Source organism: Hyperolius riggenbachi, chromosome 2 (genome assembly GCF_040937935.1).
Source record: "Hyperolius riggenbachi isolate aHypRig1 chromosome 2, aHypRig1.pri, whole genome shotgun sequence".
Lineage (NCBI taxonomy): Eukaryota > Metazoa > Chordata > Amphibia > Anura > Hyperoliidae > Hyperolius > Hyperolius riggenbachi.
In genome coordinates this window covers 412530655-412553479 of record NC_090647.1, presented here as the reverse complement: position 1 = coordinate 412553479, position 22825 = coordinate 412530655, and the positions used below count along the sequence as shown (strand labels likewise).

General features: G+C 44.8%; 1 protein-coding gene across 2 annotated transcripts in view; it reads right to left on the bottom strand.

The window, feature by feature from the left end:
* MED14 (mediator complex subunit 14) overlaps positions 1-22825 on the bottom strand; it is a 223486-nt gene that overhangs the window by 176082 nt on the left and 24579 nt on the right. For both annotated transcript variants that reach the window (XM_068269856.1, XM_068269857.1), the window contains exons 4-5: positions 7342-7515; positions 4933-5062 (exon numbers count right to left, since the gene is read on the bottom strand). In XM_068269856.1, coding sequence (XP_068125957.1) covers positions 4933-5062; positions 7342-7515 — 304 coding nt within the window. The remainder of the gene's footprint in view (positions 1-4932; positions 5063-7341; positions 7516-22825) is intronic.

The window sequence follows — 22825 nt, the reverse complement described above, 5'->3', positions numbered from 1 at the left end:
GCGGGGGGTCATGGCGACACCCCCTCGCTGACAGTCACCCGGTGCGCCATGCCCCCTGCACTATGGTAGGAATGCCTCTGTTTGGGACCACTTCCCCTTTAACAAGCGGATCCACAGATGTCCTCCCCAGGTGAAAAGGGTATAGGGGTATATAGTACCCCTTACCTATTTGCACAAAGTTAAAAAGAGAAATAAAAACACGACAATGAAAAAAGTCCTTAATTGTTCTAAATTAACCAGGGATACTTGCGATAATCCCACGCCAGTATCCTCTTAGGAGGTCCCACGCACCCTCCCAATTCCCAGGGCTGAATGGCTGTAGACAGCCTCTGCAATATGTATTGCATAAGCGGGAAATACGAAAATTGTTTTCTGAAACAAGAATTTTTGGCAAACAGAGGCCACCTCAGAGTATCAGAATGAGCGTTAATTTCACATAAATAGGTGGGTCCAGGGCACCTCCTGCTCTTGTCACCTGGACCCACCATCTATGTAAAAAATTGATGGATTCGCCACTCTAGTGTGGCACCCAGCGGCCATTTTGATTGCATCGCGGTTTGCCGAAATTTCTTGTTTCAAAGGGAACATTTTCGTGTTCCCAGCCTCTGCTATAAAGATGCAGAGGCTGACTGTGACGATTCAGTGGCGGGAGTTCGTCGGTGTGGGAGGGTGGTGGGATGTCCTAAGAGGATACTGGCGTGGGATCACTCCTGAGAATACTGGTGTGGGATTATTGCAAGGTAAGTATCCCTGGTTAATCTAGAACCTAGGTTCTCAACGTGTGGTACGCGTACCCCAGGGGGTACTTCTGATGGTTTCAGGGGGTACTCGGGCTTGATATACTTAACCAAGAATAACAAATTTAGACTTTTAGAAAATTATAAAACTATTTAACAACACCAAATTAGTATTTTAGCTAATTAAAAGCAATAGTAAATGCAGGGAAATTGTTTAGAACCCATTATAATGTACTATGATTAATTATATGTTTGCCAAGGGGTACTTGTGATATGTTTACTATGCTAGGCAGTACCTGGTGAGTACAGGGTTTTACAAGGGGTACAAACCAATAAAATGTTGAGAAACACTGATCTAGAACAATAAAGGACATTTTTTGTTGTGTTTTTATTTCTTTTTTTAACTCTTTGTGGAAATGGGTAAGGGGTACTGTGTATCCCTATACTCATTTCTCATGGAGAGGGGGCGGCCTCCGGGGATCCGCTTGTTAAAGGGGACCCCCTGATGGCAGCAGGGACCCCCCCAGGACATCGGCGGCCCCCACCTCCTCCTGGGGCACTGGAGGTGGGGAAGAAGCCCTTGCCCATGGATTGGGCAAGGGCTTTGGGGGAGAGGGAGAGGGGGAGGCTTGGCCGCCCCTCTCCTCCAGAGCCCCTCCATACCATGGACCATGCAGGCTGATATAGCTCATGGCGCGAAGCCCCACGTGGCCGGGACTCCGCATTCTGGCTATCCCAGCCTGCATGGGAGACAAGGGGTTAAGGAGGCTTAGTAGGGGAGGACCCCAAGCTGTCTGTTTTCATGAAATGTATACAATATGTATACAGAACTCGGTATGCAGTAACCTGTACTGCAGCAGTGTCATTTTACACTGTTTAAAAACCATTTTTCCTATGAAACTTTGAAATCTATTTGCTCGAAAACTATAAGGTCTTATCACAAATTTTTTACCATGTTCCTACTCATCTGCTTAATATACATGCCAAATTTGGTGAGGATAACATGTACAGGGGCTTCACAATTAACCGCGGTATTTGGCACTATTGACTTCAATAGAAATCCTAATTCGATACTCGGAACTACCAAATTTCCGAGTTTCGAGTGTGTACTCGGAACTGTCAAATTCCAATGTCAAACTCGAAATTCGGAATCCAAGAGATCAGCCCTAATATTAGCATCTAAGCACCAAAATGCCTCCCAATGGCTGAAGCCAGATCTATCCTATAGCCATCTTACGTCAATTGATGCCATTTTGGTTAGTGAACAGATAGTTTTGTACAACAATACCATGCCTCATTTCCTCATGGTATGGACACAATGGATCAACAAAATGGGGAGTTGGGGAATCCTATCACATTTCTAGATGATTAACACTCAATGTACAATGCCTATGAGACAGATGGCAAACCTCTTAGCAGTTTGCACTGTTTTGTTTCGGTTGTTGAACTGACTCTGTTCCATTATATTGTTATCCACTGTTATTGTGCCTGAGATGTGCAGGCTATGCTGCGGCCTACATAGGCCTGTTGTATTTTGAAAACTTAATAAAAAACCTTTGAAACTAAAGTGTAATTACAGTCAAAATGTCCTCTGTCCCAATAGATTACCCACAGAATTCTAAGAACAAACCTATATTTTAGTTCCATCTCCTCCTGCTTCATTATTAGTCATTGAGCCAGAGCACTGAGCTCTTCTGGCTACAAAGCTTTTTTTTTTTTCTGAACAGTATGTACAGGTCCTTCTAAAAAATTAGCATATTGTGATGAAGTTCATTATTTTCTGTAATGTACTGATAAACATTAGACTTTAATATATTTTAGATTCATTACACACAACTGAAGTTTATTGTTTTAATATTGATGATTTTGGCATACAGCTCATGAAAACCCAAAATTCCTATCTCAAAAAATTAGCATATTTCATCCGACCAATAAAAGAAAAGTGTTTTTAAAACAACAAAAAAAAAGTCAACCTTCAAATAAGTTCAGTTATGCACTCAATACTTGGTCGGGAATCCTTTTGCAGAAATGACTGCTTCAATGCGGCGTGGCATGGAGGCAATAAGCCTGTGGCACTGCTCAGGTGTTATGGAGGCCCAGGATGCTTCGATAGCGGCCTTAAGCTCATCCAGAGTGTTGGGTCTTGCGTCTCTCAACTTTCTCTTCACAATATCCCACAGATTCTCTATGGGGTTCTGGTCAGGAGAGTTGGCAGTCCAATTGAGCACAGTAATACCATGGTCAGTAAACCATTTACCAGTGGTTTTGGCACTGTGAGCAGGTGCCAGGTCGTGCTGAAAAATGAAATCTTCATCTCCATAAAGCTTTTCAGCAGATGGTAGCATGAAGTGCTCCAAAATCTCCTGATAGCTAGCTGCATTGACCCTGCCCTTGATAAAACACAGTGGACCAACACCAGCAGCTGACATGGCACCCCAGACCATCACTGACTGTGCTGTGGGTACTTGACACTGGACTTCAGGCATTTTGGCATTTCCCTCTCCCCAGTCTTCCTCCAGACTCTGGAACCTTGATTTCCGAATGACATGCAAAAGTTGCTTTCATCTGAAAAAAAGTACTTTGGACCACTGAGCAACAGTCCAGTGCTGCTTCTCTGTAGCCCAGGTCAGGCGCTTCTGCTGCTGTTTCTGGTTCAAAAGTGGCTTGACCTGGGGAATGCGGCACCTGTAGCCCATTTCCTGCACACGCCTGTACACGGTGGCTCTGGATGTTTCTACTCCAGACTCAGTCCACTGCTTCTGCAGGCCCCCCAAGGTCTGGAATCGGTCCTTCTCCACAATCTTCCTCAGGGTCCGGTCACCTCTTCTCGTTGTGCAGAGTTTTCTGCCACACTTTTTCCTTCCCACAGACTTCCCACTGAGGTGCCTTTATACAGCACTCTGGGAACAGCCTATTCGTTCAGAAATTTCTTTCTGTGTCTTACCCTCTTGCTTGAGGGTGTCAATCATGGCCTGCTGGACAGCAGTCAAGTCGTCAGTCTTACCCATGATTGCGGTTTTGAGTAATGAACCAGGCTGGGAGTTTTAAAAGCCTCAGGAATCTTTTGCAGGTGTTTAGAGTTAATTAGTTGATTCAGATGATTAGGTTAATAGCTCGTTCAGAGAACCTTTTCAAGATATGCTAATTTTTTGAGATAGGAATTTGGGGTTTTCATGAGCTGTATGCCAAAATCATCAATATTAAAACAATAAAAAGGCTTGAACTACTTCAGTCGTGTGTAATGAATCTAAAGGCGAACTGTTGTTCGCGTGATAAGACTGAGTTTGAGCAATCCGCCGGACGGATCATTCAAACTCAGTCTTATCACGCGAACGACAGTCTGTACACACGCCCGATTTGGCGTGCGAACGACGGGACCTTAAAATATATGAAAGTCTAATGTTTATCAGTACGTTACAGAAAATAATGAACTTTATCACAATATGCTAATTTTTTGAGAAGGACCTGTATTTCTCATAGGTTTACCTGATCATGCAATAGCCTGAAAATCAATACAGAAAAAACGGTCTATAAATTTCTATAAATGTGTTTTTGTATTTCTGTAACAATAGAAGTAAACTAAAATCAGAGAAGTAATAGGTAATAGAGCCATACAGTTTAATTTTACCAAATTAAAGACAGGGCAGATTTATCATGAACAGTGCAAGGAAACCTGGGACCAGTGGTAGTACAAACATTTAGTAATAGCCAGAGCAAGGATTGTGATCAGTGGCTCTGAAGAACTGCTCTTATTTTGCACCAGATTAGTTCCAACTCTCCTAGCAGTTGTTTTAGTAAATCTGTCCCAAGGAGAATAAAGGTGCCCATACACTCGTCAGATTGGCAGCAGATAAAAAATGCATCTGATGATCTATCTGATGCGTTTTTAGAACATTTTTTTACCAGGATAGAATTCCAATAGATTTCAGTTTGAAATCTATTGAAATTCGATCTGATGGCATTTTTTTGCCATCAGATTTCCATTAAGGCCAATCCAAACTGATAAGCAATCTCATCAGATCGACCTAAATTTTCCACCCTGCAAGTTCGATGGAAATCCATCGAAATCGGCCATCGATCGGTCGATTGGCCAACCGATCGATCGGGATTGATTGGTCGGCCAGAAAATCGGCTGAGTGTATGGGCCCCTTAAAAACAGAAATTGTTTTAGAAAAAAAAAAAATATCAATCTTACCAACTGTGAGATTTGCCAGCTGTGGAGGGAGATCTGTGGTAACTAAGCGATGTCTGAGAATCTGATTAAGCTGATGTAATGTTGTTTGTTTTTCAACCTTGGTAATGGGGTCTGGGGGAATGATTTTATCCTGCAAGGTCAGACAGACACTTAGAAGAGAAACACACACAATGATGCTTTATATATCTTGCAAGTGTAATGTCATCTAATGTACTAATGCATTTCATGCCAAGATAATTACCCCAGCTTTAAATAACTAACTGCAGAATGTAGTGCAGAAACTGCTCATAAGTTGTGTTTGTCAACCTGAAGAGTAAAGGTGACCACACACACGTTACAATTTTTCTATCCAATTTTACTGCAATTTGATGAAAACTATCATTTGGACAGAAAAATCTAAAGTTTTTTTTTTCCATACAAGAAATCTAATCACATTTCTATAGGGTTTTTTTTTTTGTTTTTATTTTTTAAAGGGAACCAGAGACGTTGGGAGGAAAGTTTAATACATACCTGGGGCTTCCTCCAGCCCCGTAAGCCTGGATCGCTCCCACGCCGCCGTCCTCCGCTTCCTATGTCCGCCGGGTCCCGTCACTTCCACCAGTCGGTGGGCAGACGCGACCAATATTCCGCATCACAGAGGCTCCCTCCTTAGCCTTACGCGTGCCATGCGCAAGGATATGGAGGGATCCCCTGTTCATGCGGAAAATTGGCCGCGTCCGCCGGAAGTGATGGGACCCGGTACCGGCGATACAGGAAGCTGAGGACGGCGGCGTGGGAGCGATCCAGGTTTATGGGGCTGGAGGAAGCCCCAGGTATGTATAAAAGCTTTCTCTATTTTTTACATAGCTTCCTCTCTGGTTCCCTTTAAATGATCAATAATGTTGGTGTTCGAAACTTGGTTTCTTCATTTGAAAACCTGGATTATGCCCAATTATCACGATTCCAATGATTCCTCCTTCCAAGTTTATGGTATCAGAGTCACACGAAGTGCAATATGGACAGTAAAGGCTGCCATACACTGGTCGATTGCCACCAGATCGACCAGCAGATAGATCCCTCTGTGATCGAATCTGATCAAAGAGGGATCTACTGGCTGCCTACACTGCAAAACAGATTTTGAATCGATTTCACTACGAAACCGATTGACAATCTGTGGAGCTTCCGCAACCGCATACATTACCTGATCCGGCCGGCGAGAGTCCCCCGGTCTCCGCTGGCTCTTCTCCGCTCTGGGCTCCAGCTTCACTTCCTACTTCCTGTCGGGGAAAGTTTAAACAGTAGAGGGCGCTCTACTGTTTAAACTTCCTGTCAGGACAGGAAGCAAGTGAAGCCAGCCAGAGCCCAGCGCAGAAAAGGGACAGCGAGGGACATGCGCCGGCTGAACAGGTAATGTATTGGCACTAGCGTCGGTCGGACATTCGAAAGCCGCTATCGACACACTCCTGACCTGCCGGCGATCAAGCGAAATCTTCAGCGTGGTCAAATCAACGGGAATGATCGATTTCAGATGGAAATTGATAGTTCGGTCAGCGTTTGCGCAACGATTTCACAGCAGATTCGATCACAGTGATTGAATCTGCTGTATATCGGGGGGGAAATCGTGTAAGTGTATGGGGCCCTTAACTCTGTGACCCTCTCCACTAGCTGGGGTGCTGAACAGTGGTGCTTGGACCCTTGCCATCATCCTTGCAGGGCAAGGAAAATGCATTGCCATACCAAAGGGTTGGGGAAAGCAGAGACACCACACTGGGATAATAGTAGGTTTGTGGTAATGCAGTATCGCTTAAAAAAATGTGAGCTTGGCAAGTACATGACAAACTGTGCAAAAAAAACTTTGTCACAGTAAAGAGCTTAGCGTGCTGAAATGCAAAAATTCAGCCGGTACTATACTTTTTTTGCTTTTGTTTCTGTGCACCTTGAGCATAGCCTCACGAGACACACAAACAGCTTCTTACAGAAATTGAAGCACATAGTGGGGTTTATTTAGCTGGAAAGAACTGGAGTAAATAAGTGAGACAGGAAACCAGGAAAAATCAGTCTGACATTAGGTGATAAAAAGTTATGTGCAACTGTACTGAGTATTTGTTAATAAATGAGGGCAGTTTTGGATTTATTACAATTATGTTATTGATGTGGGTGCTGCAAATGACAGGAGCAGCACGCACACATTTAATAACCTGTCAAAAACATCAATATGCTGACACAGCTAAGGTGAGAGCTGCAAAATTTTGCCACCCAACTGCAGTCAATTTGTAAAATGTCCAGTCCAAATTTGCTAGTTCACTTCTATTCTTCAGAGTTCTCCAATCTTAGTACTGTACAACAACACAAATATGTTATTATTGAATACATCCAAGATTTTGCATAAAATAATAAATTAATTAAGGGGGGGGAAAAAAAGGAACCTACTCTAATACACGTTGGCAATCGCGGGTATGATCCTGTTGTTAGCACATCAATGGCATAAGGAATGGCAAAGCTAGGTAGCCGAGCATGCACCAAGGCATCCCTGGCTAAAGATGCAAGTCTGTCAGCTGTATCCACGAACAAGATAGTTTGCTGATCTAGGAAGCTGGATATCATCTGAATGAAAAACAAACAATAATGGTTACCTTAAAGAAAAAGAAATGCATCCATTTTCATAAAGTAGATTTTAGGTATTACTTGAATATAGCCAACAGTTTACAAACCAAACTAAGGATGGGTAGAAACATACATTATAGGCCATACAAGGCACTACCCAACCTAATTTTGTCTGTGCAGTGAACCCTTATACAATTATGCATGAATGGGTGTAGGACATTTGAGAACACAACAGAAATTGGCAGCACAAAGCTAGCATTGGCCGATGTTATGGACGATAAACAAGATTTCTGTTGAAATGTCTAATATTTACTGGTTCAAGGTGGTAACTCAAACAATTGCTATCGGGTAGATTGTTTTATCTGTTCTACCACACATCTACTAGTGTACTCCTAGATTCATTTTTGCACTGTAAAGGTGCCCATACACTATGAGACATTCCTAGGCAGATTCAATCACAAAGATTGTTGCCCCATCTGATTGATTTTAATTTCAACCGATTTCTAATAGAAACCAACCGACATTACCTATTGGATAAGATTGTTCTTTGCTGATTATTCGGGGGCTTGGCGGTGGGCTGTGGAGTATGTACAAAAATTATCTGACTTCAACTCCCAACTCTTCAGTTTATGAAACCATCGACTTCAACACCAGGTATCCAAAATTGCTCTGACTCCAATGGAGTGGGTACAAAAATAATTCCCCAATTCCTCACTTTGAGACCACAAAATCCAGGTGCCCAAAAATTGCTCCGACTCCACAGTCCTGTGTGTAGGTGGGCTTAGAGCCAGTGACACATTTCCCCTACTAATGCTGCCCAAGGCTCTATGCAAATAAAGCTTCCAGGATCCCTCTGAACATATCAGACAAGAGATTGTTGCATATGATTTGGTAGCTCTGCTCATGTCTGCATACAAGCACAGTCATAATGCGCAATTGCAAGTATGGTCTGTTCCTGCAACGTAGCACAAAGCCACTGGTGCACAGCTTTTACCTCAGTGCACAAGTGGCTTCATGCTATTGTACAAACTGGACTGACATGTTCAGTACGGCCACGTTCATACAGTTACAGGAGCATGGCTATGTAGCAGAGGGTCCCGGGATAGAGGACATACAGTGTCAGACTGGGAGGTGGAAAAACTGAGGAAATCTTCCTGCTGGCCAAGCAGCAGTAACCCTGTGTTATCATTTCTAATAGAAAACTGCAGCAAGTCTTCACTGTGAGCAGCAACACCTGATTACTGCTGCTTTGCCAGCAAGTGGATTTCCTCAGCTTTTCCAGCTCCCAATCCAACACTGAGGACATAGGAAGCATCTGGAGCATCCAGTCTTACCGATGTTTAGGCAAATATCTATTTAATTTTTTCTTACTCGTTGCCTTACAGGTTTGCTTTAAAGAGGAGCTGTCAGTATACTATCTCAGAAAATACACACATATATAAGTAGATAATTACTTGCTCTACTTACATAACATATGTACTGCACTGTCCATGTTTTTATTTTAGTGATATTTCTATAGTAAAAAAAATAGAAACTACTTAAGATTCTCCATTTTAACTGTGTCGATCTTGAAGCCAATCCTGATGTCATTTCCTCCCTTTCTCTCCTCTGCCCGATTGTGTATGCATTGTCCGCCCCACCCAGCTCTGCCATAAAAGTGCATGGTCTCAGCATGAGAAATATTGGCCAAAGAGGACCAGAGGTGTGGGAGGAAAAAAAAGGAGGGAAAGAGGCTTCAGACATTCAGGCTGCATTAGCTAAGTCTGAGGGGAAATAACGAAGCAAAAAAAGACAACCCAGCATGCTCTGCAACTTCCTTTGTGCGACAATATGCTAAATAAGAGCCAGGTAAACTGGGGAATGATCATTTAACTAGAAAAGTAATAGTGATTTTTTAACTTTTGGATTGCCTGATTAGTATCCTTATTACTTGTTTACTAGATAAAAATAAAGAATTTTTGATTTTTTGCCAGACAGTTATACTTAAACCAGAAAGCAACAGCATATTGACTAGCGTGTTCGCTGAAAGGAGTGGATTACCTGGACTTAAAGCGGACCTGAACTCAGAATGTCCTCTCTGCCATAAAAGATACACAACAGCATAATAACCTTTAACCACTTAAGTACCAGCGGTCTCTGTTCCCTTAAGGACCAGAGACCGCTGGTACAAGAAACAGCGGAATAGTGACGATTAGCAGCACATACCTGCCGCAATCACCATCACCACCGCACGTCGGGAACCTGGGCCACCCACTCTGCCATCTCTATGACGGCAAAGTTCCTGTAAGCCGGTCAGGAACTGCTTTCATTGGCTCCTGACCCTGCCTATCAATGTAAGCCAATGGGAGCTGCTTACATTGATAGACAGGGTCAGGAGTAGGGTTGAAACGGTATGATAACTGTAAAAAAAAATAAAAAAAAAAAATACCACAGTATGACGGTATTACGATATACGGTATTAAACAATTATTAGGACCCGGGGGCCCCCCTTACATTACCACTTGCCGACCGCCAACAGCCCATGGGCGGCGGCAAAGTGGATGCCTTAACCACTTGAGGACCACAGTCTTTTCGCCCCTTAAGGACCAGAGCCTTTTTCTCCATTCAGACCACTGCAGCTTTCACGGTTTATTGCTCGGTCATACAACCTACCACCTAAAGGAATTTTACCTCCTTTTCTTGTCACTAATACAGCTTTCTTTTGCTGCTATTTGATTGCTGCTGCGAGTTTTAGTTTTTATTATATTCATCAAAAAAGACATGAATTTTGGCAAAAAAATTACTTTTTTAACTTGCTGTGCTGACATTTTTCAAATAAAGTAAAATTTCCTATACATTTGAGCGCGAAAGTTATTCTGCTACATGTCTTTGATAAAAAAAAAAACCATTGAGTGTATATTTATTGGATTGGGTAAAAGTTATAGCGTTTACAAACTATGGTGTCAAAAGTGAATTTTCCCATTTTCAAGCATCTCTGACTTTTCTGCGCACCTGTCAGGTTTCATGAGGGGCTAAAATTCCAGGATAGTACAAATACCCCCCAAATGACCCCATTTTGGAAAGAAGACATCCCAAAGTATTCAGTGAGAGGCATGGTGAGCTCATAGAAGATTTTATTTTTTGTCACAAGTTAGCGGAAAATGACACTTTGTGAAAAAAAAAAAAAAAAAAAGTTTCCATTTCTTCTAACTTGCGACAAAAAAAAATTAAATCTGCCACGGACTCACTATGCTCCTCTCTGAATACCTTGAAGTGTCTACTTTACAAAATGGGGTCATTTGTGGGGTGTGTTCACTGTCCTGGCATTTTGGGGGGTGCCTAATTGTAAGCACCCCTGTAAAGCCTAAAGATGCTCATTGGACTTTGGGCCCCTTAGCGCAGTTAGGCTGCAAAAAAGTGCCACACATGTGGTATTGCCGTACTCAGGAGAAGTAGTATAATGTGTTTTGGGGTGTATTTTTACACATACCCATGCTGGGTGGGAGAAATATCTCCGTAAATGACAATTGTTTTATTTTTTTTTCACACAATTGTCTATTTATAGAGATGTTTCTCCCACTCAGCATGGGTATGTGGAAAAATACACCCCATAACACATTATACTGCTTCTCCTGAGTACGGCGATACCACATGTGTGGCACTTTTTTGCACCCTAACTGCGCTAAGGGGCCCAAAGTTCAATGAGTACCTTTAGGATTTCACAGGTCATTTTGAGAAATTTCGTTTCAAGACTACTCCTCACGGTTTAGGGCCCCTAAAATGCCAGGACAGTATAGGAACCCCACAAATTACCCCATTTTAGAAAGAAGACACCCCAAGGTATTCCGTTAGGAGGATGGTGAGTTCATAGAAGATTTTATTTTTTTGTCACAAGTTAGCGGAAATTGATTTTAATTGTTTTTTTTCACAAAGTGTCATTTTCCGCTAACTTGTGACAAAAAATAAAATCTTCTATGAACTCACCATACTCCGTACGGAATACCTTGGGGTGTCTTCTTTCTAAAATGGGGTCATTTGTGGGGTTCCTATACTGCCCTGGCATTTTAGGGGCCCTAAACCGTGAGGAGTAGTCTTGAAACCAAATGTCGCAAAATGACCTGTGAAATCCTAAAGGTACTCATTGGACTTTGGGCCCCTTAGCGCACTTAGGGTGCAAAAAAGTGCCACACATGTGGTACCGCCGTACTCAGGAGAAGTAGTATAATGTGTTTTGGGGTGTATTTTTACACATACCCATGCTGGGTGGGAGAAATATCTCTGTAAATGACAATTGTTTGATTTTTTTTACACACAATTGTCCATTTACAGAGAGATTTCTCCCACCCAGCATGGGTATGTGTAAAAATACACCCCAAAACACAATATACTACTTCTTCTGAGTACGGCGATACCACATGTGTGACACTTTTTTGCAACCTAGGTGCGCTAAGGGGCCTAACGTCCTATTCACAGGTCATTTTGAGGCATTTGGATTCTAGACTACTGCTCACGGTTTAGGGCCCCTAAAATGCCAGTGCAGTATAGGAACCCCACAAGTGACCCCATTTTAGAAAGAAGACACCCCAAGGTATTCTGTTAGGAGTATGGTGAGTTCATAGAAGATTTTTTTTTTGTCACAAGTTAGCGGAAAATGACACTTTGTGAAAAAAAAACCAATACATATCAATTTCCGCTAACTTGTGACAAAAAATAAAATCTTCTATGAACTCATCATACACCTAACAGAATACCTTGGGGTGTCTTCTTTCTAAAATGGGGTCACTTGTGGGGTTCCTATACTGCCCTAGCATTTTAGGGGCCCTAAACCGTGAGGAGTAGTCTTGAACCCAAATGTCTCAAAATGACCTGTGAAATCCTAAAGGTACTCACTGGACTTTGGGCCCCTTAGCACAGTTAGGCTGCAAAAAAGTGTCACACATGTGGTATCGCCGTACTCAGAAGAAGTAGTATAATGTGTTTTGTGGTGTATTTTTACATATAACCATGCTGGGTGGGAGAAATATCTCTGTAAATGACACATTTTTGATTTTTTTTTACACACAATTGTCCATTTACAGTGAGATTTCTCCCACCCAGCATGGGTATGTGTAAAAATACACCACAAAACACATTATACTACTTCTCCTGAGTATGGCGATACCACATGTGTGACACTTTTTTGCAGCCTAGGTGCGCTAAGGGGCCCAACGTCCTATTCACAGGTCATTTTGAGGCATTTGTTTTCTAGACTACTCCTCACGGTTTAGGGCCCCTAAAATGCCAGGGCAGTATAGGAACCCCACAAGTGACCCCATTTTAGAAAGAAGACACCCCAAGGTAATCCGTTAGGGGTATGGTGAGTTCATAGATTTTATTTTTTGTCACAAGTTAGTGAAAAATGACACTTTGTGAAAAAAACAATAAAAATCCAATTTCCGCTAACTTTTGACAAAAAATAAAATCTTCTATGAACTCATCATACACCTAACAGAATACCTTGGGGTGTCTTCTTTCGAAAATGGGGTCACTTGTGGGGTTCCTATACTGCCCTGGCATTTTACGGGCCCAAAACTGTGAGTAGTTTGGAAACCAAATTTCTCAAAATGACTGTTCAGGGGTATAAGCATCTGCAAATTTTGATGACAGGTGGTCTATGAGGGGGCAAATTTTGTGGAACCGGTCATAAGCAGGGTGGCCTCTTAGATGACAGGATGTTTAGGGCCTGATCTGATGGATAGGAGTGCTAGGGGGGTGACAGGAGGTGATTGATGGGTGTCTCAGGGGGCGGTTAGAGGGGAAAATAGATGCAATCAATGCACTGGGGAGGTGATCAGAAGGGGGTCTGAGGGGGCTCTGAGGGTTTGGCCGAGTGATCAGGAGTCCACACGGGGCAAATTAGGGCCTGATCTGATGGGTAGGTGTGCTAGGGGGTGACAGGAGGTGATTGATGGGTGTCTCAAGGTGTGATTAGAGGGGGGAAATAGATGCAAGCAATGCACTAGCGAGGTGATCAGGGCTGGGGTCTGAGGGCGTTCTGAGGTGTGGGCGGGTGATTGGGTGCCCGCAAGGGGCAGATTAGGGTCTAATCTGATGAGTAACAGTGACAGGTGGTGATAGGGGGTGATTGATGGGTAATTAGTGGGTGTTTAGAGGAGAGAAGAGATGTAAACACTGCACTTGGGAGGTGATCTGATGTCGGATCTGCGGGCGATCTATTGGTGTGGGTGAGTGATCAGATTGCCCGCAAGGGGCAGGTTAGGGGCTGATTGATGGGTGGCAGTGACAGGGGGTGATTGATAGGCGATTGACAGGTGATCAGTGGGTTATTACAGGGAATAACAGATGTAAATATTGCACTGGCGAATTGATAAAGGGGGGTCTGAGGGCAATCTGAGCGTGTGGGCGGGTGATTGGGTGCCCGCAAGGGGCAGATTAGGGTCTAATCTGATGGGTAACAGTGACAGGTGGTGATAGGGGGTGATTGATGGGTAATTAGTGGGTGTTTAGAGGAGAGAAGAGATGTAAACACTGCACTTGGGAGGTGATCGGATGTCGGATCTGCGGGCGATCTATTGGTGTGGGTGGGTGATCAGATTGCCCGCAAGGGGCAGGTTAGGGGCTGATTGATGGGTAGCAGTGACAGGGGGTGATTGACGGGTGATTGACGGGTGATTGACAGGTGATTGACAGGTGATCAGGGGGGATAGATGCATACAGTACACGGGGGGGGGGGGGGTCTGGGGAGAATCTGAGGGGTGGGGGGTGATCAGGAGGGAGTAGGGGGCAGATTAGGGACTAAAAAAAAAAATAGCGTTGACAGATAGTGACAGGGAGTGATTGATGGGTGATTAGGGGGGTGACTGGGTACAAACAGTGGTCTGGGGGGTGGGCAGGGGGGTGTCTGAGGGGTGCTGTGGGCGATCAGGGGGCAGGGGGGGGGGGGGAATCAGTGTGCTTGGGTGCAGACTAGGGTGGCTGCAGCCTGCCCTGGTGGTCCCTCGGACACTGGGACCACCAGGGCAGGAGGCAGCCAGTATAATAGGCTTTGTATACATTACAAAGCCTATTATACATACGTGCAGCGGCGATCCGGGTGCTAGTAACCCGCCGGCGCTTCCGAACGGCCGGCGGGCGGGTTACAGCAAACGGTGGGCGGAGCCAGTCCCCGGCATAGCCACTCCCGCAGCCGCCCCCGCCGATGGGCGTATTGCAGTCGTTTGGGCCCGGACTTTGCCGCCGCCCATCGGCTGGGGGCGGTCCTTAAGTGGTTAAGGACCGCAATACGCCTGACGGCGGTGGGTCCTTAAGGCGTGTCCGGGAAGCGATCGCGTCATCTATGACGCGCGCTCCCCGCGGCAAAAGGTCCCGCCCACCTTGCCCGAAACCCCGCCGGCCAATTAGCAGCGCCGGCAGGGTTTAAAATTACGATCTGGGCCAATAGAAATGTATAATACACTTTGTTTACATGACAAAGCGTATTATACAGCCCTGTACGAAGCAGCAGCAGCAAGGTTTTGTGCACCCACAGACCCCCCGATCGCCCACCCCAGCCCTCAGGACCCCCCCTGACCACCCCAGCACAGCAATAGTTGCACCCAAGCACCCCCTAATAAAACCATCAATCACCCCCTGCCACTATCTGCCGACGCTAATCTTTAGATTAGGTCCCTAACTGCCCCTTAGGGTCCCTTGATCACCCCTTCCTACCCTCAGATCCCCCCAGTCCCGTCCCCCCCGTATACTGTATACACTTGTATACATCTGCCTTACCCACTTATCACCTGTCTATCACCTGTCTATCACCTGTCTATCACCTGTCTATCACCTGTCTATCACCTGTCTATCACCTGTCTATCACCTGTCTATCACCTGTCTATCACCTGTCTATCACCTGTCTATCACCTGTCTATCACCTGTCTATCACCTGTCTATCACCTGTCTATCACCTGTCTATCACCTGTCTATCACCTGTCTATCACCTGTCTATCACCTGTCTATCACCCCTTGTCACCACCACCCATCAGAGCAGACCCTAAACTGTCCCTTGGGGGCACCTGATCACCCACCCAAACCCTCAGATTGCCCTCAGACCCCCCCTCCCCCCTCCTAATAACCTCCCCAGTGCATTGTTTACATCTATACTCCCCTGTAATCACTCACTGATCTCCCATCGGTCACCCCCTGTGTCTGCCACCCATCAGATCAGGACCCAATCTGCCCCGTGCGGGCACCTAATCAACCCCCTCACCCTCAGATCGCCCTCAGACCCCCCCCCCCCCCCCCCCAATCACCTTCCTAGTGCATTGTATTTGATTGTGCTGTCATTGTATGTGATTGTCCCGTGATAGGCCCAGTGATAGTCCAGTGATAGTCCAGTGATAGTCCAGTGATAGTCCAGTGATAGTCCAGTGATAGTCCAGTGATAGTCCAGTGATAGTCCAGTGATAGTCCAGTGATAGTCCAGTGATAGTCCAGTGATAGTCCAGTGATAGTCCAGTGATAGTCCAGTGATAGTCCAGTGATAGTCCAGTGATAGTCCAGTGATAGTCCAGTGATAGTCCAGTGATAGTCCAGTGATAGTCCAGTGATAGTCCAGTGATAGTCCAGTGATAGTCCAGTGATAGTCCAGTGATAGTCCAGTGATAGTCCAGTGATAGTCCAGTGATAGTCCAGTGATAGTCCAGTGATAGTCCAGTGATAGTCCAGTGATAGTCCAGTGATAGTCCAGTGATAGTCCAGTGATAGTCCAGTGATAGTCCAGTGATTGTCCAGTGATTGTCCAGTGATTGTCCAGTGATTGTCCAGTGATTGTCCAGTGATTGTCCAGTGATTGTCCAGTGATTGTCCAGTGATTGTCCAGTGATTGTCCCACGATTGCCCTGTGATTTGCTTTGATTGCCCTGTGATTGTCCCGTGATTGGCCTGTGATTGTCCCGTGATTGGCCTGTGATTGGCTTTGATTGTCCCGTGATTGGCCTGTGATTGGCTTTGATTGTCCCGTGATTGGCCTGTCATTGGCCTGTGATTGGCTTTGATTGTCCCGCGATTGCCCCTGATTGCTTCTGATTCCCCACTCGCCACCACCCCCCTGTCACTATCCTAGTGATCTAAAAACAGTGATCAGTGGAAACTGTCACTTTTTAGTAGCAGTTAGGCCAGTTAGCTAGGCCCCTTTGTTAGTGTCAGTTAGTGCTCAGCCCACTGCACCACAGTCACTAATTAGCATCATCACTGTCGCTAATCAACATTGGTACTATATAGTATCTGTAAGTGATCATTACTGATCGCAGTCAGATCTATTAGGGTCACTAGGATCCACTAAAAAACGCAGTGTTTGCCCGGTCAGGTCTGATCGTTCGCCTGCACTTGCGTTCAGCCCACCCCACCGCAGTGACAGAATTTTTTTTCTGATCACTGCAAAAACCACTGTACACTAGCTGTGCACTGTAAACATCAGTTTTGATTTTTTTTGTTATCACAGCTTTCTACCGCTAAAATACTCCCTTTTGCTAAGTAGGTGCTCTTTTTTCTGGGTAGTCTCAGAGGAATACCCCCTAAATTTAGCAGTCCACCATGGCAAGAAAGGGGTATTCCGATGATGAGGTGTTCAGGTACATGGCCCAGTCAGATGAGGACGATTGGGACGAACCATTCGACGAATCATCTGGGTCAGAGTTTGAACCTGAATTGAGCAGTGGCTCACTGACCGATAGCGATGACGAGGTTGAGGTCCCGGCTAGAGCCAGGCGTACCACACCCCATGTCGTTGGACCGCAGGTGGCGCAGGATCAGCCTCAAGGGCAGCAGAGTGGTGCTCGTGCTGGTCTGAGATTTCATGGTGGGGCAGGCACCAGCAGCACAGCATCTCCTGGACCTAGAACCAGTACTTCCGTACACCCTGGTGAAGTGGCGAGCACCAGCATGGAAGTTGAAACTGGTTCGGTGGCACGTGTAGTAACACCCCAGTCGCAGCTACCAAGTAGACGGGCCCGTACTACCCCTAGTTTACCAGAGGTGCTGGCAAATCCAAATTGGCAATCCCCTGATACCGCCGCACCCGTACTGCCCCCTTTCACCGCCTAGTCTGGAGTCCAGGTGGAAACAGATAATCTAGGATCGCCCCTAGACTTTTTTTTATCTGTTCATCACCCAGGATCTCTTAGACCTATAGAAAGGTGGATATACCGCTGCACTTGTAGTGGGAACCGAGCTGGACCTGGGCAACCAGCCCACAAATCAAAGTAGAAAAAAAGAAAGTTAGGTCCGCTTCAAGGTCACTCCAACAGTTTATTGGGGACTTATCCCAGAGCAGCCACAGAAACACTCAGCTAACATGTTTCGGACCTGCAGCGGTCCTAAATCATAGCATGGTTATGGCAAGATCATCACAGGTTTAAAAGGCATGCCCTGTCATGCCTTTTAAACCTGTGATGATCTTGCCATAACCATGCTATGATTAAGGACCGCTGCAGGTCCGAAACATGTTAGCTGAGTGTTTCTGTGGCTGCTCTGGGATAAGTCCCCAATAAACTGTTGGAGTGACCTTGAAGCAATCTCTTAGACCTAGTCGTGGCAGAGACCAACCGTAAAGCCACACAATTTCTAACCGCCAATCCGAATGTCTTCCTTGCCCAGCCATTTCGGTGGAAACCAGTCCAAGTTTCCGTCATTAAAATGTTTTTGGGCCTTCTCTTACACATGGGACTAATCAAACAAAATGTGTTGCGGTCTTATTGGTCTACAGACCCATCACAACATGTTCCCTTGTACTCTGCTGCCATGTCCAGGACACGATTTGAGAACATCCTGCGCTTCCTGCACTTCAATGATGACGAAACCTGTCATGAAAGTGACCACCCTGCTTTGGACCGGCTCCACAAAATTCGGCCCCTCATAGACCACCTGTCATCAAAATTTGCAGATGCTTATATCCCTGAACAGCAAATCTGCGTAGACGAGTCCCTCATACGTTTTACCGGGCGCCTTGGCATCAAACAGTACATCCCAAGCAAGCGCGCCCGGTATGGGGTGAAACTGTATAAGCTCTGTGAAAGGCCACAGGCTATACATCTTATTTTAGGGTCTATGAGGGAATAGACTCCAAATTGGAGCCGGTCGGATGCCCTGACTACCTGGGGAGCAGTGGAAAGGTTGTGTGGGACTTGGCGTCACCCTTGTTCCAGAAGGGGTACCATCTTTATGTGGACAATTACTACTCAAGTGTGGCCCTCTATCAGCACTTAAAGTTAGAAGGAATCCGATGCTGTGGCACCGTGCGGCATAGTCGCCGGGGCTTCCCCCAACGGCTCATTACCACCAAACTTCAACGGGGGCAGAGGGCCGCATTGAGTGCTGACGACCTGCTCGCGGTGAAATGGAAGGACAAGAGGGACGTTTACTTTCTGTCCACCATTCACGCAGACACGACAGTCCAAATTCAACGGCGAACTGAGGTAATTGAAAAAGACCTTGTCGTCCACGAGTATAACACCAACATAGGAGGGGTGGACTTCAATGACCAGAGGTTAGCGCCCTATTTACTTTCCCGCAAAACAAGGCGCTGGTATAAAAAAAGTGTCCTTTTATTTAATTCAGTTGGCAGTTTACAACAGCTTTGTTCTCTACAGTAAGGCTGGGAGAACTGGATCGTTTCTACAATTTCAGAGACAGATCACTATGGAACTCCTGTATCCAGGAGGTGTCCGGGCCCAACCCCAAGATGCAACTAGCCGGCTGCATGGAAGGCATTACGCCTATCCGATTCCGAGTACCCCAGGTCACCGAATCTGAAGAAAACGTTGTCGTGTCTGCAGCAGGGCTGGAACAACGTGCGACACCACTGTTTATTGTCCCCGCTGCCCTGACCAGCCTGGCCTATGCCTAGGGGAGTGTTTTGAGAGGTACCACGAGCAGGTACACTATTAGAGAGGAGGAAACTACAGACACAGCGGTAGGCACACAAGGGTCTCTCAGTGCTATTTCACACTGCTGCGATGCGTTAGGGCAAAATGCCTAGCGAAAGTCACACTTTGCGGTCCCCCCTACGCCGGAAGTGCTTGACTTAACGCTAGTGCATGCCTACGTTACTGCGTGGATTCTGTGGAAATTTTCGATCGGCCCGGAAGTCATGTTTAGTCTATGGCGACGCAGTCCATTACTAGGCCGAATGCTACTCTTGTGGTATTCCCTGAAGGTCTGTTTTGGACGATACGGTGCGGCGGGCTCGACCCACCGGATATGTCAATATGCAGTGTGAAACCAAACATCTGGTTTCGAGAGATCGTAATACACAGGCGTGCCAGAAACCTCTCCTTTCACTTGAGACAAAATGCGTAATGTACTTCGCCACAACTCTGTGCGATTTGCACTTCGCACATTGTCCCATGGGGGAGGAGAGGTTTGTTCCTGGAAGGTACGTTTAAAAAAAAAAAAAAAAAACAGGTAAGCAAAGAAGCTAATGTTTAGTTTGCAATGTTAAGGTTTTTATTAAAAAAGTTCAAAGTTTATTAATGTTAATGAAGTAATTGCTTTGCTGCTTGCTTGTTTTTTGGGTTTTTTTGTATTTTTTTTTCCTTTTTCCATCCAATAACCTTCCAGGTGGACCGAGCGAACGACTAACCAGCTGCAGCACTGATGGTGCATCCTGACAGAACATTGCGCGTCTGTCAGCTTACACACAAGTTGGTGCATGCAGCGCTGCAGGACGAGATTTCTCCTCCGCAGTCAAAAAGATACGTTTGCCGAGGCATATGGGCTGAGGAGTGGTGTTGGGGTTTCATATGCTTTGGCAAGCACTTTGTATCAAAAAAGAACTCTGGCAATGATTTGTTCATCCACATCGATCGGTGTGAATGGATAAATCAGGTTTGACAGGGCATACGAGCTGGTGGGTTTGGATTTTTGGGGCGGCAGCTCCTATGTCCTGGCAGACGCCTTCCTCTTTTTTTTTTTTCAAATTTTTTTGGCATATATTTTTTCATCCACATTGATTGATTGTTTGACGTTCATTTTTCCTTTCAGCCCACAGTGCATTACCCTTATGCCCAATATAAGGAGTATAGCAGAAACTCCTAATACTGGCCATACATGTAATGATTGCAGAGACCCTAAGATGCCAGGACAGACCCCACGAATGATGCCATTTTGGAAAGAGGACACCCCAAAGTATTCCGTGAGGTGCATGGTGAGTTCATAGAATGTTTTATTTTTTGTCACAAGTTAGCAGAAATTGTGGTTTTGTGTTGTTTTTTTTTCACAAAATGTCATTTTCCGCTAACTTGTGACAAAAAATAAAATTTTCTATGAACTCACCATGGCCCTCATGGAATACCTTAGCGTGTATTCTTTCCAAAATGGGGTCATTTGTGGGGTTTAACTGTCCTGGCAAGTGGGGGGGTGCTAAATTGTAAGCACCCTTGTAAAGCCTGAAGGTGCTCATTGGACTTTGGGCCCCTTAGCACAGTTAGGGTGCAAAAAAGTGCCACGCGTGGTATTGCCGTACTCAGTAGAAGTAGTATAATGTATTTTGGGGAGTATTTTTACATATACCCATGCTGGGTGGGAGAAATATCTCTGTAAAAGACAAAGTTTTGCTTTTTTTTACACACAATTGTCCATTTACAGAGATATTTCTCCCACCCAGCATGGGTATGTGTAAAAATACACCCCAAAACACATTAAACTACTTCTCCCGAGTGCGGCGATACCACGTGTGGCACTTTTTTGCAGCCTAACTGTGCTAAGGGGCCCAAAGTCCAGTGAGTACCTTTAGGATTTTACAGGTCATTTTGAGAAATTTCGTTTCATGACTACTCTTCACGGTTTAGGGCCCCTAAAATGCCAGGACAGTATAGGAACCCCACAAATGACCCCATTTTAGAAAGAAGACACCCCAAGGTATTCCGTTAGGAGTATGGTGAATTCATAGAAGATTTTATTTTTTGTCACAAGTTAGCGGAAAATGACACTTTGTGAAAAAAAAACAATAAAAATCAATTTCCGCTAACTTGTGACAAAAAATAAAATCTTCTATGAACTCACCGTACTCCTAACAGAATACCTTGGGGTGTCTTCTTTCTAAAATGGGGTCATTTGTGGGGTTCTTATACTGTCCTGGCATTTTAGGGGCCCTAAACCGCGAGGAGTAGTCTTGAAAACAAATGTCTCAAAATGACCTGTGAAAGCCTAAAGGTACTCATTGGACTTTGGGCCCCTTAGTGCAGTTAGGGTGCAAAAAAGTGCCACACATGTGGTATCGCCGTACTCAGGAGAAGTCGTATAATGTGTTTTGGGGGTGTATTTTTACACATACCCATGCTGGGTGGGAGAAATCTCTCTGTAAATGGACAATTGTGTGTAAAAAAAAAAATCAAAAGATTGTCATTTACAGAGATATTTCTCCCACCCAGCATGGGTATGTGTAAAAATACACCCCAAAACACATTATACTACTTCTCCTGAGTACGGCAATACCACGTGTGACACCCTTTTTGCAGCCTAGGTGCGCTAAGGGGCCCAACGTCCAATGAGCTCCTTTAGGCTTTACAGGGGTGCTTACAATTTAGCACCCCCCAAAATGCCAGCACAGTAAATACACCCCAGAAATGACCCCATTTTGGAAAGTAGACACTTCAAGGTATTCAGAGAGGGGCATGGTGAGTCCGTGGCAGATTTCATTTTTTTTTTGTCGCAAGTTAGAAGAAATGGAAACTTTTTTTTTTTGTCACAAAGTGTCATTTTCCGCTTACTTGTGACAAAAAATAATATCTTCTATGAACTCACTATGCCTCTCAGTGAATACTTTGGGATGTCTTCTTTCCAAAATGGGGTCATTTGGGGGGTATTTATACTATCCTGGAATTCTAGCCCCTCATGAAACATGACAGGGGGTCAGAAAAGTCATAGATGCTTGAAAATGTGAAAATTCACTTTTTGCACCATAGTTTGTAAACGCTATAACTTTTACCCAAACCAATCAATATAGGCTGAATGGGTTTTTTTTAATCAAAAACATGTTTGTCCACATTTTTCGCGCTGCATGTATACAGAAATTTTACTTTATTTGAAAGATGTCAGCACAGAAAGTTAAAAAAATCATTTTTTTGCCAAAATTCATGTCTTTTTTGATGAATATAATAAAAAGTAAAAATCGCAGCAGCAATCAAATAGCACCAAAAGAAAGCTTTATTAGTGACAAGAAAAGGACGTAAAATTCATTTAGGTGGTAGGTTGTATGACCGAGCAATAAACCGTAAAAGCTGCTGTGGTCTGAATGGAAAAAAAGTGCCTGGTCCTTAAGGGGTAGAAAGACTGTGGTCCTCAAGTGGTTAAG